Consider the following 17,675-nt stretch of genomic DNA (forward strand, 5'->3'; position numbering starts at 1 on the left):
CTTTTTTGCATAGACTTATTTTGAATATAATTTATGGAATAGGTAACATTTTGTCTTGTCATTAACAGGATAGCAGTAAATGAACATGCTTTCATGATCTCTCACTTGAAAATAATTGACCGGAGTCACAGACAGAAGCTGCAGCTTAAAGCCTTGGATGTTGTTTTATTTGGACCTCTCACCCGTTAGTAACTTTTTGGAGTTTTTTTTCATATCTCTTGATTGTAAGAATTCAACAGAGCATATTTTCCATGGCACTTGATACTGTAGATAGGATAGCTTGTCTCTTCTGTGGATGTGCTGATGGATTGCTTGGCATGCGTACGTGGAACTCTGCAGTGAATTAAAAAAGGTTATTTAGGTGCTGTGAGCAGAACAAAGGTTCACTTCTCTGTGTAAGATCATGTAGAAATTTTAGTATAACCTCACTTGACAGATGGCTGTTGGTTTTGAATCATAAGAAGTGCTCTCTAAATATTTTGGCTGTTTAAATTAACGTTTATAACTAAGGTTATATTCACTTCTCAACTAGCTTGGACAGTGCAGCTGGGATTCTGAAATGAGAGGGGATGACCTTCCCCAAGAAGAAAAAAGGAGATGGTGATGCAAATCCAACACCTGCATCTTTTGTGCATACTTGAGTTTAAATGCAGTTAAATTAAATGCAGGAGTTCCACATCTGATCCATTTTACCATATGCATACATGTCCATACCACATCCCCAGTGCTCTGCATGCTTGCTTGTGCACAGCTCTGCTCTGGTGCTGTGCAAGTCAGGTGTTCCTGAACTGGTCAGGCCAGATCTGAGCTGGGGATTTTTAGAGGGAAAAAAAAAAGCCCTTTGTATTAGACCTTCATGTGAATCTTGGAAATGATAATTTGACAATCCAACTTTTACTTTTAAAAAGTGCTGCTGTTACCATTTTAAAGTGTACTTTATGTTTTCCAAGTGCACTTTTGACTCAGCATGGGGTATTCAAGAGGGTGCAGACTGGGTAGAACTTGTTCAAATCTAGTTATATCTCCTACTGGCCTGATAAAGTGCAATTGTGGAACTCTTTTTTAACTCTAAATATAGATACAGAGCATGTACTGTAATGAGTTTAGTAAACTTTTCTCAGTCTAATGAATGTTTTAGTATAAATTAAGTAAATTGTATTAGAGCAGAGCTGCTTATGTTGTATGGAAAATGCAGTGGAATTCAGTTGTTGAAAGGTAGTTGTTGAAGGTGGTTTGGGGTAAATGAGCTAGAATTCTCTTTAGCATCAGGTTCTGTCACCTTGTAATCTGGGGGATGGGGGGAGGCCTTTATCTGTTGTCTGTATCAATGAACTAGTTAATGATGGTGTTGTTCTCTGCACAGGTCCCCCTCACAACTGGATGAAGGATTTTATATTAACAGTTTCTATAGTTATTGGTTTTGGAGGCTGCTGGTTTGCATATACACAGAACAGAACTTCAAGAGAACATATCACAAAAATGATGAAGGACTTAGAAAGTCTCCAAACAGCAGAGCAAAGTCTTCTTGACTTGCAGGAAAGGTATACAACCTAAAAGAAAAAAAAAAACAACTTGTCCTTTTGTTTTGAGGTTAAACACAAATGCAGATCCTTTACAATCTTAAGCTTTTTGCATTAACTGCCTTTGGATTTTGTTGATCTTCCCTTTGCATGGAAATTGTGATTTCAGTGATACTGATTTGGGTAGAGATTGCTCCTCGATATTTTAGCAGGCAATACAAACTTGTGGATGAAGGTAGAGAATAGAGGCTCAGTCTTTTTCCCTACGGATTTACAAGTATGTTTTGTCATTTTCATATAATTACAGTTTATTTTAAATAGTTACACACATGGAAATGAGAACATTTTTTCTTTTTTTAAGCTTTTAAGATTGAAACAGACCTGAACTGATTAGTTTCTGTTGCATTTATAGCAGTTTGTGAGTTGATAGTCTGTGGTGCACCTGTAACACAGTTGTCTAGAGAGACTTGTGTTTTGATGCTACACTTTTAATGATGTTCACTTAAGAGTTTGGGTATTTTGCCTGGCATGGATAGCACGTTGTGTGATGTAATTGCTGCTGATTCATGAAGCTTGTAGAGTCTTTATTATCACAGAGTGGTTGAGGTTGGAAGAGACTTCTGGAGTTCATCTTGTCCGGCTCCTCCTGCTCAAGCAGGATCATCTAGAGCAGGTTGCCTAGGACCATGTGCAGGTGGCTTCTGAATGTGTCCAAGGATGGAGACTCTACCACCTCTCTGGGCAACCTGTGCCAGTATTCAGTCACTCTCATGGTGAAAGTCTTTCCTGATGTTCAGACGGAACCTCATGTGCTTTGGTTTGTGCCCATTGCCTCTTGCCCTGTTGCTGGATGCATGTTGTTATCCTGAGGACTGCCACTTTTAACAAATATACTGTGTATTTTTTCATATTTTTTGTTCAATTGTGAAGGCTCGAGAAAGCACAAGAAGAGAATAGAAACGTTGCTGTTGAAAAGCAAAATCTGGAGCGCAAAATGATGGATGAGATCAATGATGCAAAACGTGAAGCTCATCGCCTAAGGGAATTGAGAGAGGGAGCTGAATGTGAGCTCAGCAGGCTCAAATATGCAGAGGAAGAGTTAGTTCAGGTACCTGCCAGCTGTTTACAAATTTAGTGTGGACATTAAATTAGTCCTAGTTTTATTAGATCGTCAGCAGTGCTTAAAGCAGCATTCCCCAAATGATAATTTAAATGGAAAATTTTGAGAGTGTTTAATGATTGTCAATCATGCCATTATCTAGTAAAATAATCCTGAGACTATTAGAAGATGTAAACTTTGAATATTAGCTTACCATAATATTTTGGGATTCAATGAACAAAAATATATACAAAAGCTTTTTTTATCTTGTTATTAAAAGCGAGAGAGTAGCTTTCATCTGAACAGCAATAAATTTGTATTTATTGTTCTAAAACAATTATCATGTTACAAAAATATTTAAACTTCGAATTAGGAGCTATATATAATTGGAGAAATGATAGAAGGTCATATGCCAGATTTTAGAGTTGCCAGATCTGCATACCTGACAACAATTGGCACACACTAAAACTCCATCAAGCTTTGGTATGTTGCTGTGGGGTACAAAGGTGCTTATAATTCACCTGTTAGTTCTAATGATACTTCTGGTGACACTTTCATTTCTTCTTGATTGCTAGGTTCGTATGGCTTTAAAAAAGGCTGAGAAGGAGTTTGAGTTGAGAAGTAATTGGTCTGTTCCTGAAGCTTTGCAGAAGTGGCTTCAGTTAACCCATGAAGTTGAAGTACAATATTACAATATCAAAAGACAGCATGCAGAAATGCAATTAGCAATTGCTAAAGATGAGGTAATAAATTATTCTTCAGCTACTTAATGATTTGTCTGATCTGTTGCTAGCGATATGAAATAGTAAACAAAGCAGATAAGCATCTGTGCTTTTTTCTTCACTGAATTGTTATGTGCTGCCTGTCAATATTGCTAATATTTTGTCATTTGTTAAGTATGCTTCTAGTTTTATGCAGTTCACTTTACTTTGCTTTTTAGGCAGAAAAGATAAAAAAGAAGAGAAGCACTGTATTTGGAACATTACATGTTGCACACAGCTCCTCCCTGGATGAAGTGGATCATAAAATTCTTGAAGCAAAGTAAGAGGGTTACCAGCACAGGATGCATATTCTTTTGTGATTATTTGCTCCTGGAAAAATGGCATTTTTGGGAGTTATGGAATTGAGTGTCTTAGTGGCTTTGCACTTTAGAAAAGCAATTTAGAAAGCACTAAAATGTGAATATTTCAACAGCTGTAATGGATAGTCTGGTATGCTGGAATGAATGCATTGCTTTGCTCTATCAATAAGAACAGTGTATATAATTTGAATATGTGCCTTTTCCAGGAAAGCTCTCTCTGAGCTGACAACCTGTTTGCGGGAGCGTCTTTATCGCTGGCAGCAGATTGAGAAGATTTGCGGGTTTCAAATCGCTCACAATTCTGGGCTACCAAGCCTGACCTCCTCTCTCTACTCTGATCACAGCTGGGTAGTTATGCCTCGAGTTTCCATTCCTCCCTACCCAATTGCAGGGGGAGTTGATGACTTAGATGAAGACACTCCTCCAATAGTTTCACAGTTTCATGGTAAGTGATGAGTTCAGTAAAAAGAAAGGGGAAAAACTGTATGTACATGGGAGTTTAAAGTCAGGTGGGAGAACTGTACTGAAATCAAACAGGATTAGATCAAAGTCAAAAGGGCCAAAATTCTTTGTAGCATTTCAGATACTGGATCTATGAGACTTACATAAATGGAAAATTGGGTTTTGCAATAAAGATAGCATGAAGAAAAAGCCTTTATTTTGTTTCAGTGGGAGAGTGGGGCAATTTCAGCTGAGGTTTAGAAAGTGCTTGTCAGCCTTGGATTGCTACTTAGACAAAAGTTTGTAATGGACAATGCTGAGTTTCTGTTAGCTCATTTAGTTTACAAATAGAAGGGACAAATTTAGTCCAGGGTTCCTTGGGCTATGAGGAAGATCACATCCCTTGGGAGGTCCCATGCTGCATAACCTTGTGCTTATTCTTTAGTGGTTGGAACAAAATCCTGTTGTTGTTCAAGGGAAGCTTTTAGGCACCATGTTTGTATTTGGATGCAGTGGGTTGTTTGAGTGTCTGTCAGAGAGGCTAACTTCTGGAGGGAGAGAGATCCAGCTTTGGTAAACTATGATCAGAACTTATACACTGGGGATTCAGACCACCCTTGTGTCATGAGTCATTGTGTCAGAACAAGAGCCTGTTTCATGGAGGCTGTGATTAACTGGACTCTAGAGGCAAATCAAAAACATGAGCTCCCATGCAGCTATTCAAACAAGCTGTTTTAAGCTGAGGAAGGAGTAGGAAGCAAAACTGTCACGTGGGTACATTTTTCTTCCAGGGCTGGGATTCTCAGAAGAAATTCAAACTGTATTCTAAAATAACATAAGGTCGCCACTTTGCTGGCTTCACTTAGTGTGCCTTGGGCACTTGTTTTTCTTCTAAATGTACTAACCTTTTTTTTTGCAGACCACATTGAAAAGTTCATTAATCCTCTTGCAACACTACTTACTTCAAGTTCTGATCACTTTTCTCTAGTTGTCTTTGTTTCGCTAGTTGTCTTCAGTGCAAATACTTTTATTTAAACCATAGCAAGAAATTTATTGGAGACCCAATAAAATATAAATGTCTAGAGTTAAGCTTCAAATTCTATATAGAGCAGCCTGTGGTCTGATTTCAAAGTGCAGGGCTCCATGTATTGTCATGATTTTCCAGATGGTCTACAATGATAACACTTGGATATGTGTAAAAGACTTCAGACTTGGTGGGTTTTTTTAGTCAGTCTTCTGATTTAGGTCTTGCTTAGAAGTGAAGCCAGAGAAGAAAGTGCAGTTGAAGGAACTACAATTAGGAAAGGACTGTACTGTAAGAGCATACTTAGCTGAAACTTTACTCTATGCTTTTGCAATTATGCTTTATTTTTTTTGTGCTAAAGATCAGTTGATTTGCAAGTATTTCTTTCTCAGTGATGAAAGAAATCTGAATCTAAGTAACACTACAAAAACTTTTTTTCCCTTTTTTTTCTTTCTGAATTTTGGTAAGGCACAAGAACCTGGTGTTGTCAAGGTTATCACATGAAGGAATTAGCTTGTCCTTAGTTTACTAGCTTTTAAAATTTCTATTCAGTAAATAAAACATGGAAATAGGAGTGAGGAAGGAGAGGAAAATATGCTAAATGATCTGTTGTTGAAACTAGTGTTGAGGATTGTTTGAACTGATTGAAGTTATTGTAGGTTTGTTCAGTAACTGCTGAATTATTCTCATCCTTCAGGCAAAAATAACAAATGCACATGAGGTAGGACAGAAGCAAAATAACTTGTCTTGGTCATGAGGCATCAGGCAAAATGCATTGTGCAGGACACTTAAGAAAGGGACTGTTTTAGTTGCTGGATCTAAAGTGGTCTGGGCCATTGCCTTGCCCCAGCATCCTTTGGGCTCTTAAGATTAACAAAATTTGAAGACTGTTGGACAGGCTTCTTTGTTCCAGAGCAATTGCATTGATAGGCTAATATGGTGTCAAGTAACAGAGCTGTTTGATCAATATCAAGCTGAAGAACAAAATTAGATTAAGAAATAGCGTCTGACAATGGAGAAAAGTCCGTGCAGCAGGAAGATGATAGAGAAACTTCGACTTTTCTACTGATTAGGATTCAGCAGGTTCTTTGATTTAGTGAGTTTCATTTGCTCTGGAAAATTTTACATGTTAAATTGTCATATCTGAATTCTTCATATTCTTGTGTAAATACACCTACAAAGAATCAAAATGCTTGTTACATCTTTCAACATTCACTGATGGGGCAATCTTGGTTTTTTTTTTTCTTTATTTACTTTTTTTTTTATTTTCGTTTTTTTTTGGTTGTTGTTTTAGTTTTGTTCTGTTCTGTTTTTTATTACGAACAAATAGGATGGCATCTGATTTACCTGGACCTGTAGCACAAATTTCCTAAAGAGATTCTTATTCTCTTATCTCAGTTCAGAATTGCTCCTTGAGGATTTTTTTTTTTTTTTTTTTTTTTTTTTTTTTTTTTTTTTGTAATGACACAAGATGATTCTTGAGCTCCTAACATGCTTTTAAGGTCAGTAGAGAATTCCTCAAAAGTAGTATTAGAAGTTTGAGTTACTTGACAACTCCCATGTTGAGACTCACAAACCTTTCTTTCCTGCTTGGGACTGGAAATTAAATGTCAGCAAAGGTGTGCTGTGAAAGTTGTGATTTCCTGTACTTAAAGAGAGTGGACAACTTGTCCAACTTTCTGAATCTCTCTGAGATTCCAGGAAAGGAAGCTGTAACTTACATGATCATAAACTGGCATTGCAGAAAATAAAATCTATTTTGTCAGGCTAGACATCCTTGTCTACAAAAATAATGGAAGGGATTTTTAGGGTATTGAGTTTGTTAAAGAATTTTGAACACCAGTAAGAGATCAATGTATCTTACATAAGCAGTAATGCATTCCATGGGACAATTTGAGAAGGTATATGAAACATCTTGAGACTTGTAATAGCTAGCCTGAAAAGGGGTCTGTAGATTTCTCTACAAGTATTACTGCTTAATAATCTTTTGAAGGAGGAATTGGATTAGCAACATTTGAGTTAATCGCTTCCTGTTGGGTACTTTGCTGATGATGTCTTGTGTGGCTGCCTCCACCCATTCTTAGGACTTTTGCTTCCAGAAATTCATAGTTAGCCTGGCAAGAGACAGTGTTGTCTAAGAGGAAGTTCTTAAGCTTAAAATGAAGTCGAATTATGTATTTTCTGTCATGTTACGTAAATGAAATTGCTCTTCCCTATCTAAACTACTTTTCAATTAGTGTAGTATATATCAATTTTTTCTTTAGTCATACCTACATTGCAAAACTTTTACTTTTTCTTCTAACCTCCAAATCACCACACAATGAAAATACAGGACATTGTGTAACATACTCATTCCAGCACCGCTATTTTTAGTTTATGAACGGTTGGGACTTTCAGTAGAATCTTTCTTTTTGTTCTCAAGAGAGCATAGTGAGCCAGAGCTTTGGTGTACTTGGTCAGGGTAGTATTTGGCAAGCACAAAATCTCTGCAGTTGCATCTTGATAAGCTGCTTCATCTAACTAGAATGTATGAGTTGTGCCAGTCTTTCCTCCTCTGAAACTGTCAAGCAATGTCAAAGTTGTTTAAAAGTTGCTGTCACTGAAGCAGATATCTGCTACTTAGTCTTCAGAATAGATACTGTCAACATCAATGTCACTCGGAGGGTTTTGGTTTGCTTTTTCTCTGCCTCAGGGTCCATTGTAAAAGCTCCCAGCACACTGGCAAGAAGCAGTAGCTTGTGTAGATCAAGACGCAGTGTTGTGCCATCATCTCCACAGTCTCAGCACGCTTTGCACTCCCCTGACCCTGACATCCTCTCTGTGTCGAGCTGCCCAGCTCTCTATCGAACTGAAGAGGAGGAGGAAGCCATTTACTTCTCTGCTGATAAACAATGGTACGGAGATTAGCAAACAGCACGTGCAACTTGATAGGATTATTGAGACTAACAGCTTAGAATTAGAGGTTAAACCAAGCCAAAAGTTAAAGTAATCTGTAGGATAATATAAATTAATATAGTCAACATGGAGCAGAGAGTTCTTGTCTGGTATGTGTATGTAAATAACTAGCATGTCATATACAGTTAAGTAATGTTACAATCCAGGGTGCACTGAACTAACCCTGATTCTCCATTACAATATGTTACTGGCTTTTACATCTGAAACTAGGATCAAAAGCAATGTCAGCTACTGGGCGAAGAGGAGATGGATGGTAACACAATTCTTACAGCATGTTGAGCGTGTACCTACTCTTGTTACATGGCCTCATAGGAAAAGGTTAAATTCCTTTTGGAAGGAGCAAATGAGCTTGTTGAAAGGTAGGGACACTTGTCCTGAAGAAACTTTTTATATATGATAGGCTTAAATCTCCTTCTTTCATTTCATAACTTTTCTGACTTCACGTGCCAGAAAGATTTTGTTCTTTGAAGTGAGATACAAATGACTGATTCTGGGCAGATGCTGCTGCCCACAAAAGCAAGATTGCACAAACTAATTCCCTTAAGTTTAGATAATGAAATGATGTAATGCAAGTTGTAACTTAAAATGTTTAACTATTTTTTTTTTTTTTTTTTTTAATTAACTACTAAGGAAAAGTGTGGGTGGTGCTTTTAGACTAATGCTATTGATTCTAAATTAATTTCCTTTGTAATTGTATTAAGGAAATTGTCATTTCATTATATTTTCCCTTCTCTCTGCTCTGACTCAGGGAAGTACAGGAAACAGGTTCGGAATGTGACTCCTTAAATTCATCCATCGGAAGAAAGCAGTCTCCTCCAGCAAGTCTTGAGATATACCAGACAATTTCTCCTCAGAAAGTATCTCCAGAAGAATTCTCACTTGAGGAATCATCTACGGGAGACTCCTCTTCCCTAACTGCAGATGTTTCTAGGGGTTCTCCTGACTGTGTAGGCATGGCAGAAACTAAGAGCATGATCTTTAGTCCTGCAAGCAAAGTTTATAATGGAATCCTGGAGAAATCTTGCAGCATGAACCAGCTTTCAACTGGGATCCCAGTCCCAAAGCCTCGTCACACCTCGTGCTCTTCAACCGGCAGTGACAGTAAATCCAGCCACGAAGCTGCTTCTGTCCCCAGGATAAGCAGCATCCCACAGGACCTCTGCCAGAATGGTGAAAAAAGTAAAAAGCCATCCAAAATTAAAAACCTCTTTAAGAAGAAGTGCAAGTGAGGCGGGCAGAAGAAAACCTATAGGAATATTATAAGAACTCTATTTTTTAAATCTTTAGGAATGTAATTCCATTTGAGCATTCCTGACTGGATGCCCTAATGGAATACTCTGTAGGTCACCTATATTTAATGACTGTACTGTCAACGGTTGTGCCAGCTGTCAATGAGAAATCATTAAAAAGTTCAGACAGTTTACATTAATTTCTGCCTATTTATTTCTTTATTTTTTTAGTTTGTCTTTTTCAGCCTTTTTTTTTTTTTTTTTTTAATTTGATTTGTTGGGCTTTTTTAAGTTTATCCATGAACCATTTTTAAGCCACTTCGGACTCCTAAGCTTTAATGGACTAGTAAGCCTTCTTGGGCTTGCCAAAGTTTCTTGTTTACTGGAGCATCTTCCTATCTTTCCATAGAAATAGGACATTTATCTACTGGACTTTAAAAAAAATAAAAGAAGTAGAACTAAATGAATTGCACTACTGTTTTATGGACTGGAACAGTCTCTGCAAGTGAAACTGAAAGACTTGTATTTGACTGAGAAGATGAATCTTTTCACTTTTAGATCTTTTGGGGTTTTTAAGTAGAATTTAGCATTTCTAATTGACTTGATTTCTGGAAATGGAAATGTCATGCTTTTATTATGGGAAGCTTTGTTAGATGCATTTATTATTAGAATGGTTCAAGTCCTGCTGTAAAGATCATTTTTTTCCCAGGACTTTCACTGTGATTTTAATTCACTGCAGGCTGTATGACAAATGAAAACAAAAAAACCAAAAAAACAAAACAAAACAAAAAAAAAAACCAAAACAAAAAAAAAAGAAAAAGAAAAAAAAAGTAAATTACCAAGAGAACAGGCTCTTGATTCCTTATGCAAGATGGTTGTGAAACTTGACTGAAGACTGAAAAAATTCACTCCCTCAAAATGAGGAGGGGGAATGGTAGATCTTGTTTACAGATTGACAGACAATGGACATTTGGGTTGTGAAAGTTTGTACTGTGGTAATGATAATAAATTGGAAACGTTATTGTGCTTGGGAATGTTCCAATTGTAGCTGATGCTTGTTTCAGACATGTTTCAGAGGTCCTGTTAATTGGAAGCTGTTATAGGCTACATTGCTTATGCTTACTGCTGTGTATAAGTTATTATATTTTTTGAATTAGCTATTATTGTCTTAATGTCCTCCTTTTGTAAGATTTCATACACTTTATTTTTGTATAGTTTGAAGATTTAGCTGTTCAGAGATGTCTGAAGTAAATGGTATAATTTTATAATGCATACTGTTATACTAACTCATAATTTTAGATATAAAGATACATATAAAGGTGAGATGACATACTTCAGATAAAAGCAATTTTTGTGAAGCTTTTTTAGGGAGAGTTGAAATTACTGTGAGGTAACAAGGAAGCCTTCTTAGGGTAGCAGTAGCTAGTTGTTCAAAAACATCTTTTTATTTTTTTTAAACAGTTGGAGACAAGAAATGTTCGGCTTAAGCAACAGTGCCTTTTATTCAGTTTGAAAATATTAATACTGAGCAGGAATTTCTTCTGAGGTACATTCCAAAGAAATATCTCCTGCTCTAGTCAACAGAAGCAATTTACCCAGTGATGACTGAACAGTCTCAGATCTTCCATAGGGGTGTTCTTGTTGCCTCAGTAGCAGGTGCCACTGCCAGGGACTTGTGATTAGGGGCTCACTTCTTGCCAATACGTATGTGATGTACTGTATGAAAAAATTATTTCACAGACTGCCTACATTTTTTCTAGTAAGGAGCCTTCAAAACCTGTAGCTAATTGAAATCAAGTGATGTGTGTCTTTTCTATCATTTTCTGTTTAGTTCCACTGTACATACCCAATATGTTAGTTCTCTCCTCAAGAAGTGGTGGTGATTTTCACAGATTTACTGTGGTTAGTGACATGGTTGAAAGAGAAGGGTTATATAATGGGGTGGAGATCTTGTATGTGCAAATACTTTAAATGTCCTGGTACATTGGTTAATTCCTTAAGAGAACAGAAATAATCCAGAGGCTAACAGAGACTGATTTATCTCCGTTGTCTAACGGAGACTGATTGTAGGCCATCTATGCAGAAAAGCATGGGACAAATCAACTGTTTGATAAAGTTTGGAGAAGAAAAAAATTGGTGGAATAGAAAATAATAAGAACATAATTTTTCCCCATTATTCTCTGAATCATCAGATTGAACAGCTATAGCTCCAAAAAAAAAAAAAAAAAGTAATCACAAGGTAACAATGGTCTCTTTGAACAACGATTGTACACTCTCTACGTGGCTGACAACAAAAGCAGTGATGGAAAAAGACTAATGCTGAAGAACCACCTCAGTGCTGAGCCTTCAAGAGCTGTAGTTTAAAGCCTGATGAGGTACTTGAACATCTACCAGGGGAACAATTACTTTTATGCAAATAGGGAACTTACTGTGCCTCCCAAACAACATGGAGAAGACTACTACCAGAAAAATCTTGATGCACTTGAGAAGGCTATAGCAATAACTGATTTGAAAATAAGATCTGGGGCTGGATAGTAGATGTGAGTAGGTGTGAGGTTTGAGTAACTCTGTCTCTATCATTACCAAAAAAATAAAGTGGCCTTTTGATACTGGAGAGTAAACATTTACACATGGAAAAAAAGCTGGTATTGAGTAGTGGAAGGGCAGCACTTCTTAATTCTGATATCAAAATTGGGCAAACTCAAATACTGAGAAGTCAAAACAGACAAATTCAGTTTTCTCTAGTAAGTAACTAAAAGTGAAGTAGAGGAGGTATTGAACTCTTCATTGGATGAGGGTTAAAGTGTTAAGTATCTTTCTAAAAAAACAATTAAACTTTTCTGGAAAAAATATTTCATTATGTTGTGCAAACAAATCAAATGAGATTATTGTAGTGATATATTTTGGCTTCAAAATGGCAAACCTTTGGAGCACAGACTACTCTCAACACTCAGTGTATCACCAGCTGTCCTGTAACTTTATAGCTGCTTCTTAATAAGTATTAGAGAATGAAAAGCTTAAATTAATACAATCAGAACTGGTGAGTATTGTATGTTGGAGCACAAACTGATCTTAAGTTAATGGAGTTCATTTTTTTATTATTTTAATAGCCACTTGCATTTCTTGCCATTTAAATTTGTCCACAATGTAAGTGGCTTCCATTGCTCTTACTGTAGAAACTCCTGTCTTCAAATGGTTCGAGTCATTTTACCAAGGGGTGTTGAGAGCACTGGCTCTAAGGTGGATCTTCACTGGCAGTCATCAAATCCAGTCTTAGCTTGAAGTATCTGGCATGTGTCCACATCTAAGAAGTGAGACAATGTGCCTCAAAAGGTTCTCTGTTCTGCCTCCAGTTGCTAAGAGTGTAACTTGAACTGGCTGGCAGTCAGTGCAGCCAGCATTCCAGCCACTAGGATTCACAGGACATGTCAGTCACAGGAGACAGTCAGCTAGTGTCATTAGAGATTGGTTTATGGGCTTTTTGCTTGGTTTGTTTGTTTTAGGTGTTTTTTTGCTTTTATAGCTAAAATCCATGTTCTGTTTTTAATTCTCTGGTATTTCAGAAGATGAGGCTCTTCGCTATTTAAATATTTTGTTAGAGTACTTTGTCAGGACAGCAGCTACTTTGTGGAATTGCCTAAAAGACTTTTCCCTGTTTAAGGTTGCTGTTTAAGCCACTGGTAAAATGAGGAAGTGTCAAATGTATGGTTCTATATAAAGAAGAAAAAAATCCCAGTTCTTCCAAAATTAAACCCAAACCTTTCCTCAATTCTTACAAAAGCTATATGACACTTGATTAGCAAAAAAGTTTTGGGAAAGGCATTTTGGTTGCCATGGGGAATGGTTTTTACCATTTTATAGTATAGGACTTAGAGATTAAAACAAGTGTTTGTGTTTGAATTTTTTGGTTTTTCATTTTGGTGGTTGCCCTCCATCCCTCATCCCCACAGCTCAGTGCTGGAACTTAATATTGTTCACTGACAGTTCCAGGCATATGTCAACTTTTCTTCCCCCACTGGTATCTGGGTAGCAGATTACCCTTTGCTTCCTGAGGTCAATTTGCTGAAAGAGGAGAAATTCTCCATCATAGGCCAAGAAGTAATGTTATAGTAAGAATATAGTTCCTTGTTTGGAAGCCTAGAAGATGATGAAGCAAAGAATACTTGATTTCAGTTTTCTTATGATATTTATGGATGCCAGCTGGAGTTAGGCAGTAATTTACAAGTGATTGAAAGCCTAAAAAGCTAATTGGAAATTAAAGCCTTCAAGATTTTGCCCTTTTGCTTTCCAAAATATGGGAACATGGCATGCACAGGAGCAATATGAGCTGATTAGTATTTCTTGTATCACCAGCTTTTACAGTTTTGGGATAGTTTAATTCCATTTCCATGATACATTGCTGGAGAGGGATTGATACCTTACTTTCATAAGTATACAATGAAATATTTTTTTTCCATTTAATTACAAGCATATTTACAAGCAGTGGAGAATATAAATAAATATTTTTAAAATCCAAATAGAGAATTACTAATTCTTGGACCTCTTGTCTATTTGCTTATTTCCTTCTGCAATATGTCAAATAGAATGAACACATTTTTCTAATCTGTTCCAGTTACTGTAGGGGTGTGTTAATATCTCATGTTTGAATTACTGCTCCAAATTGTTTCTAGGCATTTTAATCCTGGATGTTGCATCTTCAGTGATTCATGGTGAAGCCTGGTTGAGTCTAAGTGCTGCTAACATTTTCTCCTAGTGACACAGATGTTGGGATAACTAATAACCAAAAATTGCCTGCAGAATTTGGCTGCCTGACAGTGTGTAGATGTTTAGGTGACAACTCTTTGGGGCTTCAGTAGCAGATCAAATGTGTCATACAGGTGTTTAACAGACAGTTTTTGCTTCCAGCCCAGTACAGATGGTGTTTTTCTGACTCCTCACTTAGCCCTCTGTTACATAAACAGAATGCACCAGTTCATATAAATGGTAACAACATCAAACTTTAAACTATTATTCCTGAATGCTCTTGCATTTGACATTGCTTAAGCAGATGGCAGTACCTATCAATACACTTCAGGAATAAAGTAGATTTGTGTTATCCTTTGTTTTTCTTTACTTTAAATCTCAAGTTTACCAAATTTTGTGTGTGTGTGTTCTGTGTATTTAATGCTTCACTGAAATGAAAGTGGAAAGGTTGATTTCTGCTTAGACATTAAGGATAACAAATTTGAGCAAGGTAAAAAGAAATGCCTCTTGCTCATTGGAGAGGATGAAAAATGTTCAGTGGTAGCCTCCTAAGGAACACTCACAATTTAGATTGCTGGAGATAAGAAGTACATTCAGTCTCAAAGCATTCAGATTAGAAACTTTATATCCAACAAAAAAAAGCCACTTTCTTCTTTAGGTGTATTCTTCAGGGCATTACCTTCTTATTTCTAATTTCTATTTTCCCCCCAGCATTAAATTTAGTTATAGTATTATAAATCAGTTATAGTACTAACTGATTGCCAGACCTCAGAGCAGTTTCAGATAACTTTTAGTAGCATGTCTTAATGTCAGTTTTGGTTTAATATATGCTAAAGACATTTGAATCAAAACTTTGTTCTTCACATTCCTTTTATTTTAATTCAACTCAGTTGTTCTTGTTAAAGAAATAAACAGGTACTGGTAGTTATTTAGAGTACTACAGGTTTTCTTCAGCTGGGAATTACTAATAGAGAAATGGTAAATAGTTGCTTTTTAAAGATTTTGTCACAGTTGGATATTGTAAAAACACTGTTGTACTTCAGGTGAATGAGGTAGAGCATTGGCTGGTGTGATTTGTGAATGAGTGGTAAAGTTGTCCTTTAATTATCCTTTGATTGATTATTTGTGCTTCAAGTTAATGCTGCACAATTATTTTCAGACTTGAATTAATTTAAAATTAAGGTCAGTATGTCCAATGCTACAAAAGTCAGTCTTCAATTGTCAGCCATCACTCCATTCTTGCAGAAATTAATGACAACCTTGAATATTTGTACAAGCTTGTTAGGTGGTAGAATGGATTCTAGCAAGTCTTCAGGTGGAAGGCAGAGAACATCTGAAGTGAGCTAGGTAACCTGTGTTCTTTATCAGCTTTCAAATCCATCTCCCAGTAAGATGGAGTTTCCCCAGGGAAATGCAGATGTACTTACTGCTTGGAACTTTGTAGTTAATTGTATTTGGCTCTCTAATTCTAATAACTTGCATGTGTGCTATGCTTGCTTGCTTTTCAATAGTTGACGAAATCTATAGGAGATCTTGGGAGTTTGTCTTAAAAAAAATTGCTGTTAAAAGAAAAAAAGACTGGCAAGAGAAATCTGTCAGGCTGTGAACTGAATAGAATGAACAAAGAGATCAGCTGTTGTCTAAAAGTTGTTTAAATAATTTGTAATGAAATGAATTGGGTAGCACGTCTGTTTTCACATTGCTCTCCTCCAAGCAACAAATAGAGTTAGAATACCCTAGACTTCAGCAAGGCTGTTTGGGAGATGTCTTGCCCTGTTTTTATTTTTATTTCAAATAACATTGAGTTGTAGTGAATGTTCAGCATATTAATGCCTGACTTAAAAGATTTGCAGAATTTGAATGACTTGCATTGTTTTGTTTAATTACTGCTTTATTAAAATGTAGATACTTGAATAAAGCCCATTGGATCTGGATATGTTTTAATGACACAGCAAGAAGAGGACCAAGACAAGTAAATGTGTACAAAATTTGAATCTTAAAATGATTTACTGTTCTGGGAAGAGATGTTCTCCATGCAGATTCTGCTCTTCTTCTTTTTGCTCTTGGCTTCTGTTTGTTTTCATTAGTTGAACTAAATAAGAAACAAAGCCCTCAGACTGACTAGTTTCTGTCTCTAATATATATACACTGTACTTGCTTTTTACCTCACCTATTGCATGTTGTTAATGCTGTACACAAATGCATTTGGAGTATTTCTTTGGTGTTGTACAGCATGATGCATTTCATTCCCTTTTCTAGTTTACCTCCCATTAGCTATATATTGCTTTACAACTGGAAAAAAAACCTGAATTTTGGGAAATTTAGTCTGTTTGCATATAAAAATCCTTTTCTTCCCCCCCTTTTCTGTGAGTCTTATGAGAAATGTCCTGCTTGGAGAGTCTCAGACAGTATTTTCCTGTGTTTATTCATGTTACTTTGCTTTACTTTATAAGTGAAAATTGATTTTATTGATTTCTGATGTGTTGTTGCACTTAATGTTGAATAAATCTGACTTTCATTTTGAAAAGTAAAACTGTGTTAGTGAAAATGTTATGTAATTTTAAACGATCTTAGCCTGTTCCTGAGTACATAAATTTTGATTTATTTTAATTATTTTTTTTTTTTTTTTTAATCTTGAGTTAAGTTTTCTTGGTTCTGCTTAGGGTTCTGGCTAGTATCTCTTTTTTCATGCCATTGTTAAAGCTTGACAGCAATATTACTGTGAAGGGAAAGGTGGAGACCATTTTGCTTGGCAGCTAGGGTGTTACAGTCAGGCTTGTAAATCCTGAGTCTTACTGTTTTGCTTGAAAGAGCTTTTCTGAGTTTAAGTTTGTTAAGTTGCTTAATGTTTTGGGATTTTGGACTTGTGCTGTTTTTTTGTTTTGTTTTTTTTTTTTTTTTTTTTTTTTTTTTGTTTTTTTGTTTGTTTGTTTTTTTGGGGTTTTTTTGGTTTTTTTGTTTTTTGTTTTTTTTTTTTGTTTTTTTTTTTTGTTTTTTTGTTTTTTTTTGTTTTGTTTTGTTTTTTTTCACTCTTTCTTTTCCCTTCTGAACAAGCTGAAAAGCCTTTCCAAGTAACTGCTGGAATAATATGTAGCCTTGTGATTTTGAGCATGAGGATTGGTTTGAGAGCCTGTGGCTCTCTACCAGAAAAAAAAAAAAAATCCTTGTTTAATATTCCTTGGTATTAAATATTCTCCTTTCTTGTAGCTCGGAGAAGGAAGAAGCTCAAGAAAAGCTTTTTCAAAGCAGCTTCTCTTGTAATCCAAAATCCCACTTAATGTGGAGGTGACATGACTGTGGTGGGGGTAAATTGCTGAGTGACACCAGTTGAACCACAGGATCAATCTGAGTCATGTTTAGAGAATATAAATTAGTTTTTTACAGACAAAAATGAATATTGATGATTGAATCTGTAGATAAATTATGTTCAGCTGTAGTTGTCTAACACAGCCCACTTCAGAAGCAGTAATTTAGTGTATGTTTGAGTTAGTCACTGGTTTCACTTCAATTTGTCCTTAGTGCTCTTGATTAAACAGTGTTAACTGTTTATCAATGGGGAAATCATGGGCTGGCAAAGCCTAAG

The 17,675-nt window shown here is 36.2% G+C and overlaps 1 protein-coding gene across 2 annotated transcripts in view; it reads left to right on the top strand.

Moving 5' to 3' along the window:
- Nucleotides 1-11,552, top strand: part of STIM2 (stromal interaction molecule 2) — a 64,878-nt gene extending 53,326 nt beyond the window's left edge. Inside the window, exons 5-13 of one of the 2 annotated variants that reach the window (XM_079305900.1) lie at nucleotides 69-184; nucleotides 1,364-1,541; nucleotides 2,451-2,628; nucleotides 3,195-3,362; nucleotides 3,560-3,660; nucleotides 3,907-4,145; nucleotides 7,858-8,059; nucleotides 8,331-8,479; nucleotides 8,869-9,042. In XM_079305900.1, coding sequence (XP_079162026.1) covers nucleotides 69-184; nucleotides 1,364-1,541; nucleotides 2,451-2,628; nucleotides 3,195-3,362; nucleotides 3,560-3,660; nucleotides 3,907-4,145; nucleotides 7,858-8,059; nucleotides 8,331-8,479; nucleotides 8,869-8,906 — 1,369 coding nt within the window. In that variant the 3' untranslated portion in view covers nucleotides 8,907-9,042. Of the gene's footprint in view, nucleotides 1-68; nucleotides 185-1,363; nucleotides 1,542-2,450; nucleotides 2,629-3,194; nucleotides 3,363-3,559; nucleotides 3,661-3,906; nucleotides 4,146-7,857; nucleotides 8,060-8,330; nucleotides 8,480-8,868 lie in introns of both variants that reach the window. The other variant, XM_079305899.1, reaches the window with a different exon arrangement.
- The last annotated feature ends 6,123 nt before the right edge of the window (nucleotides 11,553-17,675 follow it).

Source organism: Erithacus rubecula, assembly GCF_903797595.1.
Source record: "Erithacus rubecula genome assembly, chromosome: 5".
Classification (NCBI taxonomy): domain Eukaryota; kingdom Metazoa; phylum Chordata; class Aves; order Passeriformes; family Muscicapidae; genus Erithacus; species Erithacus rubecula.